This window comes from Mesoplodon mirus (assembly GCF_964341445.2).
Source record: "Mesoplodon mirus genome assembly, chromosome: 18".
NCBI classification, from domain to species: domain Eukaryota; kingdom Metazoa; phylum Chordata; class Mammalia; order Artiodactyla; family Ziphiidae; genus Mesoplodon; species Mesoplodon mirus.
This window is the reverse complement of record NC_138994.1, coordinates 25,752,045-25,766,417: the sequence shown is the minus strand read 5'-3', so window position 1 is coordinate 25,766,417 and position 14,373 is coordinate 25,752,045. Positions and strand designations below refer to the sequence as shown.

At 55.6% G+C, this 14,373-nt stretch overlaps 1 protein-coding gene across 1 annotated transcript; it reads left to right on the top strand.

The window, feature by feature from the left end:
- Nucleotides 1-4,334: 4,334 nt before the first annotated feature.
- Nucleotides 4,335-7,286, top strand: LOC309793849 (forkhead box protein J1-like; the record flags this gene model as incomplete). The annotated part of the gene is made up of 2 exons (XM_082604627.1): nt 4,335-4,832; nt 6,519-7,286. The coding sequence occupies 2 exons, from the start codon at nt 4,335-4,337 to the stop codon at nt 7,284-7,286; spliced, it is 1,266 nt and encodes a 421-aa protein (XP_082460753.1).
- Nucleotides 7,287-14,373: the final 7,087 nt, after the last annotated feature.

Genomic DNA, 14,373 nt, shown 5'->3' with positions numbered 1-14,373 from the left:
AAACCCTGCAGAAAGTAGGCATACAGGGAACTTTCCTCAAGATAATAAAGGCCATAAATGACAAACCCACAGCCAACATTGTCCTCAATGGTGAAAAACTGAAACCATTTCCACTAAGATCAGGAACAAGACAAGGTGGCCCACTCTCACCACTCTTATTCAACTTAGTTTTGGAAGTTTTAGAAACAGCAATCAGAGAAGAAAAGGAAATAAAAGGAATCCAAATTGGAAAAGAAGAAGTAAAGCTGTCACTGTTTGCAGATGACATGATACTATACATAGAGAATCCTAAAGATGCTACCAGAAAACTACTAGAGCTAATCAATGAATTTGGAAAAGTAGCAGGATACAAAATTAATGCACAGAAATCTCTGGCATTCCTGTACACTAATGATGAAGAATCTGAAAGTGAAATCAAGAAAACACCCCCATTTACCATTGCAACAAAAAGAATAAAATACCTAGGAATAAACCTACCTAAGGAGACAAAAGACCTGTATGCAGAAAATTATAAGACACTGATGAAAGAAATTAAAGATGATACAAATAGATGGAGAGATATACCATGCTCCTGGATTGGAAGAATCGATATTGTGAAAATGACTCTACTACCCAAAGCAATCTACAGGTTCAATGCAATCCCTATCAAACTACCACTGGCATTTTTCACAGAACTAGAACAAAAAAATTCAAACTTTGTTTGGAAAAACAAAAGACTCCGAATAGCCAAAGCAATCTTGAGAACGAAAAACGGAGCTGGAGGAATCAGGCTCCCTGACTTCAGACTACACTACAAAGCTATAGTAAGCAAGACAGTGTTTTACTGGCACAAAAACAGAAAGATAGATCAATGGAACAGGATAGAAAGCCCAGAGATAAACCCACACCCATATGGTCAACTTATCTTTGATCAAGGAGGCAGGAATGTACAGTGGAGAAAGGACAGCCTCTTCAATAAGTGGTGCTGGGAAAACTGGACAGGGACATGTAAAAGTATGAGATTAGATCATTCCCTGACACCATACACAAAAATAAGCTCAAAATGGATTAAAGACCTAAATGTAAGGCCAGAAACTATCAAACTCTTAGAGGAAAACATAGGCAGAACACTCTATGACATAAATCACAGCAAGATCCTTTTGGACCCACCTCCTAGAGAAATGGAAATAAAAACAAAGATAAACAAATGGGACCTAATGAAACTTCAAAGCTTTTGCACAGCAAAGGAAACCATAAACAAGACCAAAAGACAACCCTCAGAATGGGAGAAAATATTTGCAAATGAAGCAACTGACAAAGGATTAATCTCCAAAATTTAAAAACAGCTCATGCAGCTCAATAGCAAAAAAACAAACAACCCAATCCAAAAATGGGCAGAAGACTTAAATAGGCATTTCTCCAAAGAAGATATACAGACTGCCAACAAACACATGAAAGAATGCTCAGCATCATTAATCATTAGAGAAATGCAAATCAAAACTACAATGAGATATCATCTCACACCAGTCAGAATGGCCATCATCAAGAAATCTAGAAACAATAAATGCTGGAGAGGGTGTGGAGAAAAGGGAACACTCTTGCACTGCTGGTGGGAATGTGAATTGGTACAGCCACTATGGAGAACAGTATGGAGGTTCCTTAAAAGACTAAAAATCGAACTACCATATGACCCAGCAATCCCACTACTAGGCATATACCCTGAGAAAACCATAATTCAAAAAGAGGCATGTACCAAAATGTTCATTGCAGCTCTATTCACAATAGCCCGGAGATGGAAGCAACCTAAGTGTCCATCATCGGATGAATGGATAAAGAAGATGTGGCACATATATACAATGGAATATTACTCAGCCATAAAAAGAAACGAAACTGAGCTATTTGTAATGAGGTGGATAGACCTAGACTCTGTCATACACCGTGAAGTAAGTCAGAAAGAGAAAGACAAATACCGTATGCTAACACATATATATGGAATTTAAAAAAATGTCATGAATAACCTAGGGGTAAAACAGGAATAAAGACACAGACCTACTTGAGAATGGACTTGAGGATATGGGGAGGGGGAAGGGTAAGTTGTGACAAAGCGAAAGAGAGGCATGGACATATATACACTACCAAACGTAAGGTAGATAGTGGGAAGCAGCCGCAGAGCACAGGGAGATCAGCTCGGTGCTTTGTGACCGCCTGGAGGGGTGGGATGGGGAGGGTGGGAGGGAGGGAGATGCCTGAGGGAAGGGATGTGGGAACAGATGTATATGTATGACTGATTCACTTTGTTATAAAGCAGAAACTAATAATAAAATAAAATAAAAATTAAAATAAAACAATAAATACTTGGGAAGAAAAAAAAACTTTGACTCAAGACAAGCTGGACATGGAGGAGTGAGAGAGGGCAAGGGGTAGAGGAAAAGACATGTTTCTGGGTGGGAGCTGGTGTACCATCCCCCGGGCACAGCTCCTGCCCAGAGGCCTGATAAGGAGCCCTCACCTCCACCCACCCCCTTCAACCAGAGAACTTCCAACTGCAGCTCCTCAATAACTGAAGAGCAGGAAAGCTGGTGACGGGAGGGAGGCTGGGGGAGGGGAGGAGGAAGGACCACAGTCCACCGTTAGTCCGTCACTTAAAGGCTGGTGAAATGAATGGGGCAAATGACCCCAGTCAAAGAATTTGGCAAGTCCACGGCTTTCCTGGCTTTCACCCAACGGCTCTGTTTCCTCGGCTATCTGGAAAGGAGGGAGAGCACTTCCGAAGAAGCCTCTGGAATGTCAGCTTCTGGGAATCTTGCTGAGGACGGGGCGGGGAGGGAGCGCTTACCGGGAAACACTGGATTACCCTAGCCGCCTTGGGGTGCCTGCGACCGGGGCTGCGGTTTCTGCGGACCTGAGCGGCAGGTGGCATCGGAGAGTCAGACCTGCTTGCGGGCACCAAGACGACACTCGGTCGGGAGACCGGGACAGGCCGCAGAAACGTGAGGAAGGGCCACTCGCAGCCCAGAGGAGAGGAAAGGAAAGCCCCAAGCATGCACCCAGCCCTGGCCCCCGCGCCACGGGCTGCGTCCCAGGAGCCGTCGCCACCTCTGAGCAGCCCAGATGGGAAGGGGGTGGGGCGGAGGACGGTTCCCGCGGCGAACTGCTCGCCGAGGGCCCCGGGGCCTCTGCGGGAGCGCCGAGCCGCGCGCCTCTCCGAGCCCTGCGCGGGGCCGTCGGGCGGGAATGCGCGGAGCCGGGACGCGGTGGCGGGTAGGGGGCTGGGTCGCGCGCGGGAGAGGGCGGCAGGAGGGAGCTGGAAGAGAGTTACCGCGTGAGAGAGCCGTTAAGAGCCCGCGGTCTCTTTGGAGATGCCCTGGCCAATGGCAGAAGCGGAAGCTGTTTATATGGGCGGGGCGTCGCCACGGCAGCAGGAGACGCCTTGCGAGCGGCTACTGAGTGCCGGTCCCCAGCCGCTGGCTTTCAGAGAGGCGCCGGCGGGCGTGAGTGGCGACGAGGATTGCTGGCTGGGCCCTGGAGCTGGGAGCAGAGAGCCGCGGTGAGGGTGGGCGGTGGGAGGAATTTCTTTGAGAAGCTTCCTTTGGCCCGGGCTGCGCTCTGAGCCAGGTAAGGGACGGGGAGGGCTGCCGGCCGTGGGAAGGGAGGGCGTCAGTACCAGCCCGCTCTCCCATCCGTCCCCGACGGAAGTGGAGGGCCCGGGGACTGACATCAGAGGCGTTTGGGGGACACTCACTTCCCACCCCCTTATAACTCTCTGTATTGTTTCCTTCCTTCCCCTTGAGCCCCATCCTAATATCCCTTTTCAAAGATCAGACGACCTCCCCCGCCCCCCGACCCGTCGTACTGCCCTCCTGGACTCTCTCGCCCCATTTCCATTGGTTGTGGACGGAGAGAGGGGGGTTAATTCCCCGCTTTGAGGGAGAAAGGGGTGGCCTCGCATGCCCCTACACTATTCCCTCGTTGGGCTAATTAAGTCTCCTCTAAAAGATCCAAGAGGAAAAGAGCGAGGCGAACCCCGTGTGGGTCGGAGCCCCGGGCACACCTTCTGTTTCCCAGACCTCGGCAGTAAAAGATCCTCCCCGGCTGCAGGAAGGATTTTAGTAAGAGCCTCCCCCCTCGCCCACACTCTCCCCTCGGGGGTGGGGAAAGAGGGCTCAGTTCCCGCTCTGGTCCCCGCAGGCACCACATTCCGTTTGGAGGAGGCTACCCCCGGATCGCGGGATGGAAGCCCGCTTCCGGGAGGCTGCGTAACTGAAGCCGCGGGAGTCAGCGGGCCGGAGAGCTCGGCGGCCACCCTCGGCTCGGCTCGTGGATGTTGACAGCCCCCTCGGAGAGTCCCCGCACATATGGCGGAGAGCTGGCTACGCGTCTCGGGAGCAGGGGCAGCGGAGGAGGCCGGACCGGAAGGCGGCCTGGAGGAGTCCAACGCCCTGAATGACAGCCTGACCAGCCTGCAGTGGCTGCAGGAATTCTCCATTCTCAACGCCGAGCTCCCCGCCCTGCCTTCGGGGGACACCGACCCCCACGGCTCCCACGAGCTGGCAGGCTCGGCCGAGCCGGGGTCTCCCCTGGCGGCGGACCCCGCCTGCCTGGGGCAGCCGCACACACCCGGCAAGCCCACGTCCTCCTGCACGCCGCGGAGCGCCCCCTCGGGGCTGCAGGCCTCGCCTCCCGACGACGTGGACTACGCCACCAACCCGCACGTGAAGCCGCCCTACTCGTATGCCACGCTCATCTGCATGGCCATGCAGGCCAGCAAGGCCACCAAGATCACCCTGTCGGCCATCTACAAGTGGATCACGGACAACTTCTGTTACTTCCGCCACGCTGATCCCACCTGGCAGGTAGGGAGGCACTCCCTCCCTCCCTCCCCATGCCCTCGCGGACTGGACTCACATCCCAGATCCGCAGGCCAAGTAGGCGCGGTACGGCCAGGGCCCCGAGAGAGGAAGGCCGTCCAGGAAGGACCTCAAGGGAGCCCAGTGCTTGGACTGCTGCCCCTTTGACTTCAGAGACGGAGGAGGGAGGATGTTCAGAGGGCTGCAGGGGTGCCGACATAGAGGTTCAAGGGGAAAGAACTTGTCACTCGTCCGGCAGGCTCAGCCCAAAGACCAGGGCTGAACTATGCGTGGACACAGCCCCCCAGGGTAGGTTGATGGACTGAGGGACACATTTTTGTCCCAAGTCCTGGAATTCCTCGACACTCCCCTCCTCAAGGTCAGTTTGTCAGGGCCTGACTGGAGGCAGAGCATCGTTCCTGCCAGACTCTGCATCCCGCCTGCTTTCAGTTGGCTGGAGGGGCTCTGGGAGGGGAGAGGGGCGTGCTGCGGGGTGTGAAGGCCATCTGTGTCCCAGTGGAAGGGCTACGGGGCCTTCCGAAAGCTGCTGTGCCAGCCCCCACCCCAAGCCCTCCCTAGTTTCCTGCCTACACTCCTCCCCCTCTTCTCATCAAACTCCCTGGGGGGACAATTACCTCAGCCACGTGCTTTCCACAGGGGCTCTTTCCTCCCACACTGGCTTCATGTTCCAAGTGTCTGGAACCTGGCACAGAGCAGCCAAGGGGCCCAGACCACCATGTAAACCTCCCAGTCTTGCCAGGGGGCACTACTCACCTGCCGGCCCCACCCACCAGGCCCCAGACCCCTGTGCCCCAGCGTGGTTTGGACTGTGCACCCAGGCCTGAACAAGGCAGGATGGTGATTCAGGCTGGGCACACGCTGCCCTGAGCCTCTTCGACCATCAGGATCAGGGGCTACTTGGGGACAGAGACCCTGAGGATGCACAGATCCTTCCCTGTGGCACAGGTCACAGGATCAGAGTTCCTGTAATCACAGCTATTCCACGATTGCTTGGGCCCTGACCCTGGGGCAGGTACCATTTGTAACCTTGGTGAGAAAGCAGAGACCCTCCACCACCCCCCACCCTACCCCAAGCCTGAGAGGCCCCAGGAATGAGCGCTATGCTCTTGGCTGGGTAATAATCAACTGAGGCCTCAGAGCCTGGGGTGGGAGGAGGGGGACATGGTGGGTGAGGGCCCAGGCCAGCAGCCGGCTCTAGAAACAAGGAAAGTCATCAGATCCTCCCACACTTCATCCCCCACACACACACACACCCTCACACCCACTCACTCATTTCACAAACAGAGAAGGCCAGCCAGGCCCAGGCAGAGGGAGATGGCCGTCCAGGACCTGGGGGAGCCAAGGCCTTTGACCAGAGGCCGCAAGCAGCGGGGTAAGGGAGGGAGGGCAGGACAGGCTGGCACTGAGAGCCACCCTGCGGCTCAGGGCTCGGATGACTGAGCAGGCAGATATCCTGGCCAAAGGGAACAAAAGCCCCCGACAGCACTCCCAGCTCCTGGTGCCCCGTGGCTGGTGTCCCAGAGCCTCCCGCTCGGAGCAGCGCCTCTGTCTCCCCTGCCCCCATCGGAGAGAAGGTGGTGGTGGGACTGGCAGTGGCGCTAGGAGCCCCCCATCACTGATCCCACCCACTCTCCCAGCTGTCTTCCTTCTCTCCTACCTCCCTGTGTCCAGAACTCCATCCGCCACAACCTGTCCCTGAAGAAGGGCTTCATCAAGGTGCCTCGGGAGAAGGACGAGCCAGGCAAGGGGGGCTTCTGGTGCATCGACCCCCAGTACGCCGAGCGGCTGCTGAGTGGGGCCTTGAAGAAGCAGCGGCTGCCCCCAGTCCACATCCACCCGGCCTTTGCCCGCCAGGCCGCGCCAGAGCCCAGCGCCGCCCCATGGGCCGGGCCACTGACCGTGAGCACCGAGGCCCAGCAGCTGCTGCGGGAGTTCGAGGAGGCCACTGGGGAGGCGGGCTGGGGTGCAGGCGAGGGCAGGCTGGGGCGCAAGCGTCAACAGCCGCTGCCCAAGCAGGAGGCCAAGGTCCCGCGGCCCTCCAGCCCCCTGCTGCTGACCCAGGAGGAGCAGGGTGAGCTGGAACCCCTCAAGGGCAACTTTGACTGGGAGGCCATCTTGGACGCTGGCACGCTGGACGGGGAGCTGGGCACGCTGGAGATCTCGGAGCTGATCCCACCGCTGAGCCCTGCCTCACACAGGGACGTGGACCTCACCATCCATGGCCACCACATCGAGTGCCCTGTTACCTGGGGGCCTCCAGGGGAGCAGGCTACCGACAGCCTGGACTTTGATGAGACCTTCCTGGCCACATCCTTCCTGGAGCACCCCTGGGACGAGAGCACCCGTAGCTCCCTGCCCCCCGAGCCCCTCTTTGAGGCCGGGGATGCCACACTGGCCTCTGACCTGCATGACTGGGCCAGCCTGGGCGCCTTCTTGTAAGAAGCCAGGCCCTGCCCCACCTCCAGACAGCACCGAAGTCTGGGCCCAGACTGCCCCCCTCCCCGCCAGTGCAGGCCCATGGACACCCTACCGCCCAGGCAGGGGCTGGGCCAGCTCACCCCACCAGGCCACACGGCCCCCAGCCCAGGCCATCCTCAGATTCTAGTCCAGCAGGCTGAGAATTGGGGCCCAGGACCCAAATTGCTGCCTCCGCTCCCCAGCCCCCCATACACACAGTGTTTCATTGATCCACTTCTTCCCTGCCCCAGAGACACGCTAAGGGCCCTCTGCACTATGAGAGCTGCGGCTTGGAGGGGCCCTGGCCAAGCTGGAAACATCAGTACAGGGCCCGCCCCAGAACACCTTAGCTTCCAAGCTTCTCTCTCTCCTGCTCTCCTCCCCAGGTCTCTATCCAGAGCAAGTTCCCAGGTACAACCAATGCTGATTAGGTGACCGCAAATGAACACCCAAGAGGCCTCTCCTGGCAGTCTGTGAGGAGGAGCTAGGCGGAGGGGGGAAGAGAGAGGAGACAGAAAGGAGGCCGGGGTGCCGGGTGGAGCCAGGAGGTTTTCTAAGGCCTCTGGGATCTTCTGGCTTCATCCCTAGAGGTGGGGCAGAGGGTATGTGTCCCTAATCTTTGAGCCCAACTTGAGGCTGAGAGCAGCGGGGAGATGGGGATCTGGGGGTTAGGGGCTGGGGCAGCCAAGCTGCAGAGGGAAAGGGGACAGACAGACTAATGTAGTGAGTGTAGCTAGAGCTGAGGCTTAACTGGGAGGGACGCAGTGCTTGCTAGAACCACTGGGACCAGGAATGGGGGGATGGCCCCGTGCCCTTGCTTGCACTCCTGCAGGGGAGTGTCTTGCTCCACCATAAACGCCCTGGGCTGCATCCCACATCCACTCTCCTAACCCATCGGGCAATTTAACCTTTTTCATAGAAAGTGATTTACAATAAAAACATTTTTAAAAGTAAAGTTTTAAAAAGTCTCAAAATGGACCTGCTTGCAACTTTCTCTGGGGAAAAGCATGGGCCAGTTTTGGGGAGGCCACGGCCCAAGGGGGAATGGCTGGGAGGAAGATGGGGGGCACCAAAGGCCTGCAGAGTGTCCCCTGATGCACTCCTCAGGATCTCTGGGTGCCCAGAGAGAAAGGGGCTGAGAGGCGGCCCTCGGGGGTCCCCTGCAGCCAGGGCCTCGGCACCTCTCTATGTGCAATGGGGAGACTGTACCCACAGCCCCGAGGAGCAGGCGGCAAAGGAGGCACAGCCCCCTCCCTGGCCCTGGGGACTCACTCACAAAGGCCGTTCTTGCCCAGGGCTCGGCTCACGTTCCCCACCTCGCCCAAGTTGAGGGCCTGCCCAGACTCACCTGCGGTCCTCGCCTGGGCCTGTCTCCAGCTCCTCCCTCCCTTGGTCCCTTCCTGAAGGGACAGGGTGTGAGGTCAGAGGGCCCCAGCCCCTGGGGCCCCACTTGCCACCCTGGGGTTCATTCACCCCGCCCAGGGCCTTCCCTCCAATGCAGGTCGGGGCTGAGGGAGGCCATCAGGGCAGACGGAAGACGGGGTGCCTAGACCCTACAGCTCCAGCCTGTGAGGAATCAACGTACCAGAGTTCTGATGGGGAAACTGAGGCACAGCAAATATGTGACACTCAGCAGGCACCTTTCCACCCCCTCACCCCAGCTTTGCCTGGAACCCATCTCTCCCCCGAGCCTGCACCTGGCCCCGCCAGCACGCCCTTGTGGTGCACAGCCCCTTCCCCCAGCACTCACGTGCACGTGCGCACAGACACACACACACACACACACAAACGGGCACTGTCCTACACAATCCTGCCCAGCCTCCACGGGCCCCTTTCTCCTGAGGCCCCTTTCTTTCCTTGCACTGGAGGCTGGCTCCAGGACAACCTGGCATTCCCCCGCCAACTTGCTGCTTTCCCTTGCTAATTACTCAAAATATTTTCGAAGGGTGCGCACACTGCAGGGCCAGGCGGGTTGGGGCCTTACAGAGCTCAGGAGGCAGCCCATCCCCTTCCCACCGCTTGCTGAGGAGGCTGCCCCAACCTCCCTCTGAGACTCCCTTCACCCCCTAAGCAACGACTCCCTCCCTCTCCCCACCACCCTCCGGCCTTCCTCCCCACGCTCCCCAGCACTGGGGGAACATGGGGGCTCCAGCCTCTCCACTGGTCCCCAGGCTCAGCCTCCAGCCCCCGCCAAAAGGGGTACATACTGGATTGACAGGTGGGGCCGGTCACTGTCCCCCCTCCTCACCCTCTGCCTGGGCCCATGCTGGGGGAAGAGGGGCAAGGTCAGGGGCTGGCAGAACTGCCTGCCAGGTAAGAAAAGGCTGAAGAAGCTTCTGGCTGCCAGGGAGAATCCCCAGGAGCTCCTGAAAATCCCTATGCTTGGGACTAGCGTCTCTGGGGCTGGGACCCAAACACTGGCACTTTTAAGGGTCCATGGATGCTGCCAACGAGCAGCCAAAGCTAAGAAGGGGCTCCGAAGCGGCCAGAACACAGGGCTTCACACACCCTTTCAGCAGGCAGCGTTTGGGGGTTGGCGGTGGAGGAGGCGGGAAGCGTGAGTGGATCCTGTCCCTCCTATTCATCCCTGCCCCGGCCCTTGGCTGGGTGGCTTTTTGAAAAAACGTTCAGTGACTCCGTATTTATTTAGAGATTCGATGTAATCCCAGTCAATATATATTTTGCGCCCTTAACAGTAAGTTGCAGACAGGCTGCCCCATTAGCACTAGATACTTTAGTGTGTGTTTCCTTAGAACAAGGACACACCTCCATAATCCCAGTACCACCATCACAATCAGGAAATGAACACTGACCTGGTAATCCCATGTAACCGCAGACCCCCTTCACGTCTTGCAGATCACCCCAGTAATGCTCCTCTCCATTCCAACATCCCAATCCAGGACCCCATGTTGCACTGAGTTGTCCTTTCTCTTTTGCCCTGTGTGGCTTTGAGCCCATGACTCAAGCTCTCTGGGCAGGTTTCGCATTTCCTTTGATCTCCACTTTTGAGGTGAGAAGCCCTTCAGCCACTTCACCCTCAGGTGTGGTACAGTCCCTTCCCAAAGCAAGAAGCTAGCTTTCTGTCTCCTCACTTTCCACCTCTTCCCTATCCTCCCTCCCCCATGTATCACCAGCCAGGAAAGGGATGAGGGGCAATGTTCAGGAACTCAGTCTTCGGAGACCTTCCCCGTCTGCCCTCGGGACAGGCCACTCTCAGCTCCAGTGATGGGAAGGCCCCCGGGATGGGATTCCATGCTGGCCTGAAGCAAATGCGCCAGGCCTCATGAAGAGTTGAGCTGAGGGCAGGAAACACTCTTCTCCCCGCCTCTGCCCCCCTCAACATACTGGGGACCCAGACTTGAAGAAGGAAGGTCATGTCCATGGTGTCCTCCCAGATCAGCACCGACACCGTCTCCTCCATGTCCGGCTCCTACATCGCCCCTGGCACGGAAGAGGACGGGGAGGCTCTCCCCTGCCCCCGGGCTGCCAGCAGGACCCCCTCAGAAGAAGGAGACGTAAGAGAGGAGCATGGGATCGCCCTCGCCGCTCTGCTCTGCTCTGTACTCGAGTCCCAAGGAGCTCAGTCCAGGGCCTGCCAGGGAGATCGGCAAAGCCCCCCAGTGCTCGGGAGGGGAGCCCTGGAAAACACGGTACCGGGTTGTTGAATCACAGACTCCCTCAGATGTGATCTTCCATGTGGCACCACTTCTGTCCTGAGGACTTGGTTTGGGTTTGCTGCCAGGCGAGCTGGGTAGGAGAGCCGGTGGCATCTGCACCTTGACTTTTGTTGCTCCTTTGCAGGTGACGCCAGCGGCGTCTCCAGACTGCAACTTTGCGGGCCTCGTCGCCACCACTGAAGAGCAGGATGCAGAGGTAAGAGCAAGGTGGACGCTGGTGCCCCTCCCCGGTCAGAGGGACTGCCGGCGCTGGCACAGGGTGCAAATAGGATGGGGGCTCTTCTGGAAGAAGCCTTCCAAGGTGGTGCACTTGGATCTGTTAGAGGCAGGGTGCAGAGCAGAGGGACTGTCCGGTTAGCAGAGGGCGCTGGTCTCAGCGTAATAGGCGTGGGGTGAGTTCCAGAGGGAAGTCTTCCAGGCCAGACCCTTGAGAGGGTGTTTGTCCTCCAATTCACTTAGTATTTACCTGGCACAGGCATCTCACATCTTCCTGGCACTGGGGGACACAAAGACCGAGTGACATGGCTTTTGCCTGCCCACACCCCCAATCCACCCATCCCACCCATCCCGGAGCTCCATCTGATGGAGGAATCAGAGTTATAACTCAGCGTGAGAAGTGCTCTGACGGAGGTGTGCCTGAAGTATATGGAATGCCCAGCTCCCAGTGGGGACTCTACAACTTTCTCTTGAGCCAGATGTTCTCAAAGGAGTATCTGGATGGGATTGGGGATCCTAAAGGGTTCCTGAAAGTTTTATGATCTCACGGTTTGCTTTTTCATTTGACAACTTTGATTTCCACCTGAGAGAAACAGTGTGAGCTAAACTATTACCAAGGCTAATCCTGACAGTCCCAGGGTCCCTCTGTAAGGTGCCTCAGACCTGGTCCCTCTGGAACGTGCCTCAGACCTGGTCCCTACGGGCCGATCCTGCCTCGCCAAGCAAAATCTGCCTCTGCTGGGCCTCCCAGCCATCTCACACAGACAGGAAATGTATGGATACCATGAGGGTGATTAGTTCTGTCTTCTGACCATCAGTAGGCTCATTTCACTGCTTTATGGACTCACAGTGCCTTCCTTCTGTCCTAGGGAAATGAGGTTCTAGAAGAAGAGGACGGATCACCCACACAAGAAGATGGTAAAAGACCTGGTCTTTTGCTCCCTTTTATTATATTTCTCTCCCGGGTATTCTCTGAAGGGTAGAGAAAGGGGCACTGGTGTGACTTGGTGGCACTGCTCAAGGGTGTGGCTTTGGGGAAAGGTTGTCTTCTTGATGGAATATCAAAGCAAGCAGGGTATCTGAGGACCTCAGCAGCCTTCCTGGCTCTTTCTGGGCCTCTGAGCCAAGGCTGCAGAAGACACATGGAGTTCTCCATCTACGTTGAGTAGATCCTGAAGCTTCTTGGGCAACTGCCATCCCCTTCCTTCCTGCTTCAGCTTCTCAGCCGAGTCTCACAGAACTGCTCTAGCAGCCCCAAAGTTCAGCTGCAGCAGGAGAACAGCTTCCTCCCCTTGGGGGAACCGACTGTTAGGCAGTAGGTTTTCCTGCTTTAGTGAAGAAAACGGCTGATGTTACAGTAGCAGAAGGATCACAGCCCTGGCGGCACAGCAAAGGTGAGGTGAAGAGACGTTAGCAGCTCAGCGTACACTAGTGTTTGTAGGCTATTGGAACGATTCTCTTTACCATCATTCAGGCCTCAAGTAGATATTTTTTTTAATTGGAAGAGTTGGTTTACAATGTTGTGTTAGTTTCTGCTGTACAGCAACGTGAATCAACTATACATATACATATATCCACTTTTTTTTTAGATTCTTTTCCCATATAGGCCATTACAGGGTACTGAGTAGAGTCCCCTGTGCTCTACAGCAGGTCCTTATTAGTTATCTATTTTATATATAGTAGTGTGTATATGTCAATCCCAATCTCCCAATTTATCCCTCCCCTCCCTTGCCCCCCGCCATAACCATAAGTTTGTTTTCTACACCTGTGACTCTATTTCTGTTTTGTAAATAAGGTCAATCATATCTTCAGTCGGAAGAATTTGGTTTCTAGTAAGCCGAGAAGCGAAGGAACGACCTACTTATAGAGCAAGGAAGTGGCGGGGGGGGGGAGGGTAGGCGAGCTGGGAATCCCACCTGGGATTGTAGGACCAGGCGTCCCAGGAACCGGTGTCTCTTCCGTCTGCTCCTCTGAGGTGCCTCCACAGAAGGGCAACCTCCAGAGCAAACCTGGATCCCAGCCTGGATGCAGAGGTCATGCTAGTCGCTTCTGCTTTGGCCATGGCAGTTGCTTGGGGGGTTGTGTGGTGTGCAGGGGGTGCGCATGTGCACATGACCACTCTCTCCTGGCCAAGTAGTGCCGGAGGAGGGGTGGTCGCCCAGGCTGTGCCTCTGCCGCACGTGCACGCCAACCAAGCCGGAGTTGGGCGCTACCTCTCCTCGGTTGATGTCTTCAGGGCGCAAGGCTCTGAGTTCTCCATTGTGATTGTCGTCCCCAGTAGAATATTTGCTTCTAAAAGGCACAGGGCAGTACGTGGTTTCCGCCTGACATTCCATATGTGGTTTCCACCTGACATGCTGTACACAGTAGATGTATGTTTCTTCCTCTCCCTTTCACCAAGGAAAAAAAAACCGGGTGGGGGCTTGAAAAAATAACATCTAAAATTGTCCCCTTCCCATCTTACACGACTGTAGGTTTCTGGTCAGCCCCTTAAAACATCTTCAGAATAGAAAATTAAGTCTCAAAGAAAATAAATCATAATTTTGCAAGCAATGCGATTCTTTGATTTGAGGTGCAAAATTACGGGACCAAAGAGCTTTAATTGCCATTTTATGTATTAGTCATTTCGCAGAGCCTTGTGGTCATAAACACACCTCACGTGCACCGACAGACACAGGCCTGAGCCCGGGGTCACTTCCCCCGTGGCTCTCCTAGCTCTTCCAGCCTGGCTTAGGCTCTGCTCTGGGCCCGGGTCTGCGTGTCCGAATCCCACAGACCTCCCCAGGGTCTGATTTCCCTGGAACGAAGGCTGGAAAGGGGCCAGTTAAGGAAACAGAGCAGAACAGAGCGAGAACACAAACGTACCCACGCAGTTTCCTTTATTGTCCTCTCTCCCCACTTAATTATTGTCTTTTTTTTAACATATGATTTGATGTTTTTTGTCTCCATCCTTAAGATTTTTATTTTAAGGACAGCAAAGCAGAGAAAAACACAGCCAGGTCCTCTCTAACTGCCTTAACTCCGTTAGAGGCCAGAGGACATTCGCATTTCTAGGTATGGAGTGTGACAATAACAATGACTTTGACATCGCCAGCATGAAAGCACTGGACAATAAGCTGTGCTCTGCGGTCTGCTTAGCCGGTGAGTGGCAGTCTGCTGAACATGAACTTGGTGGG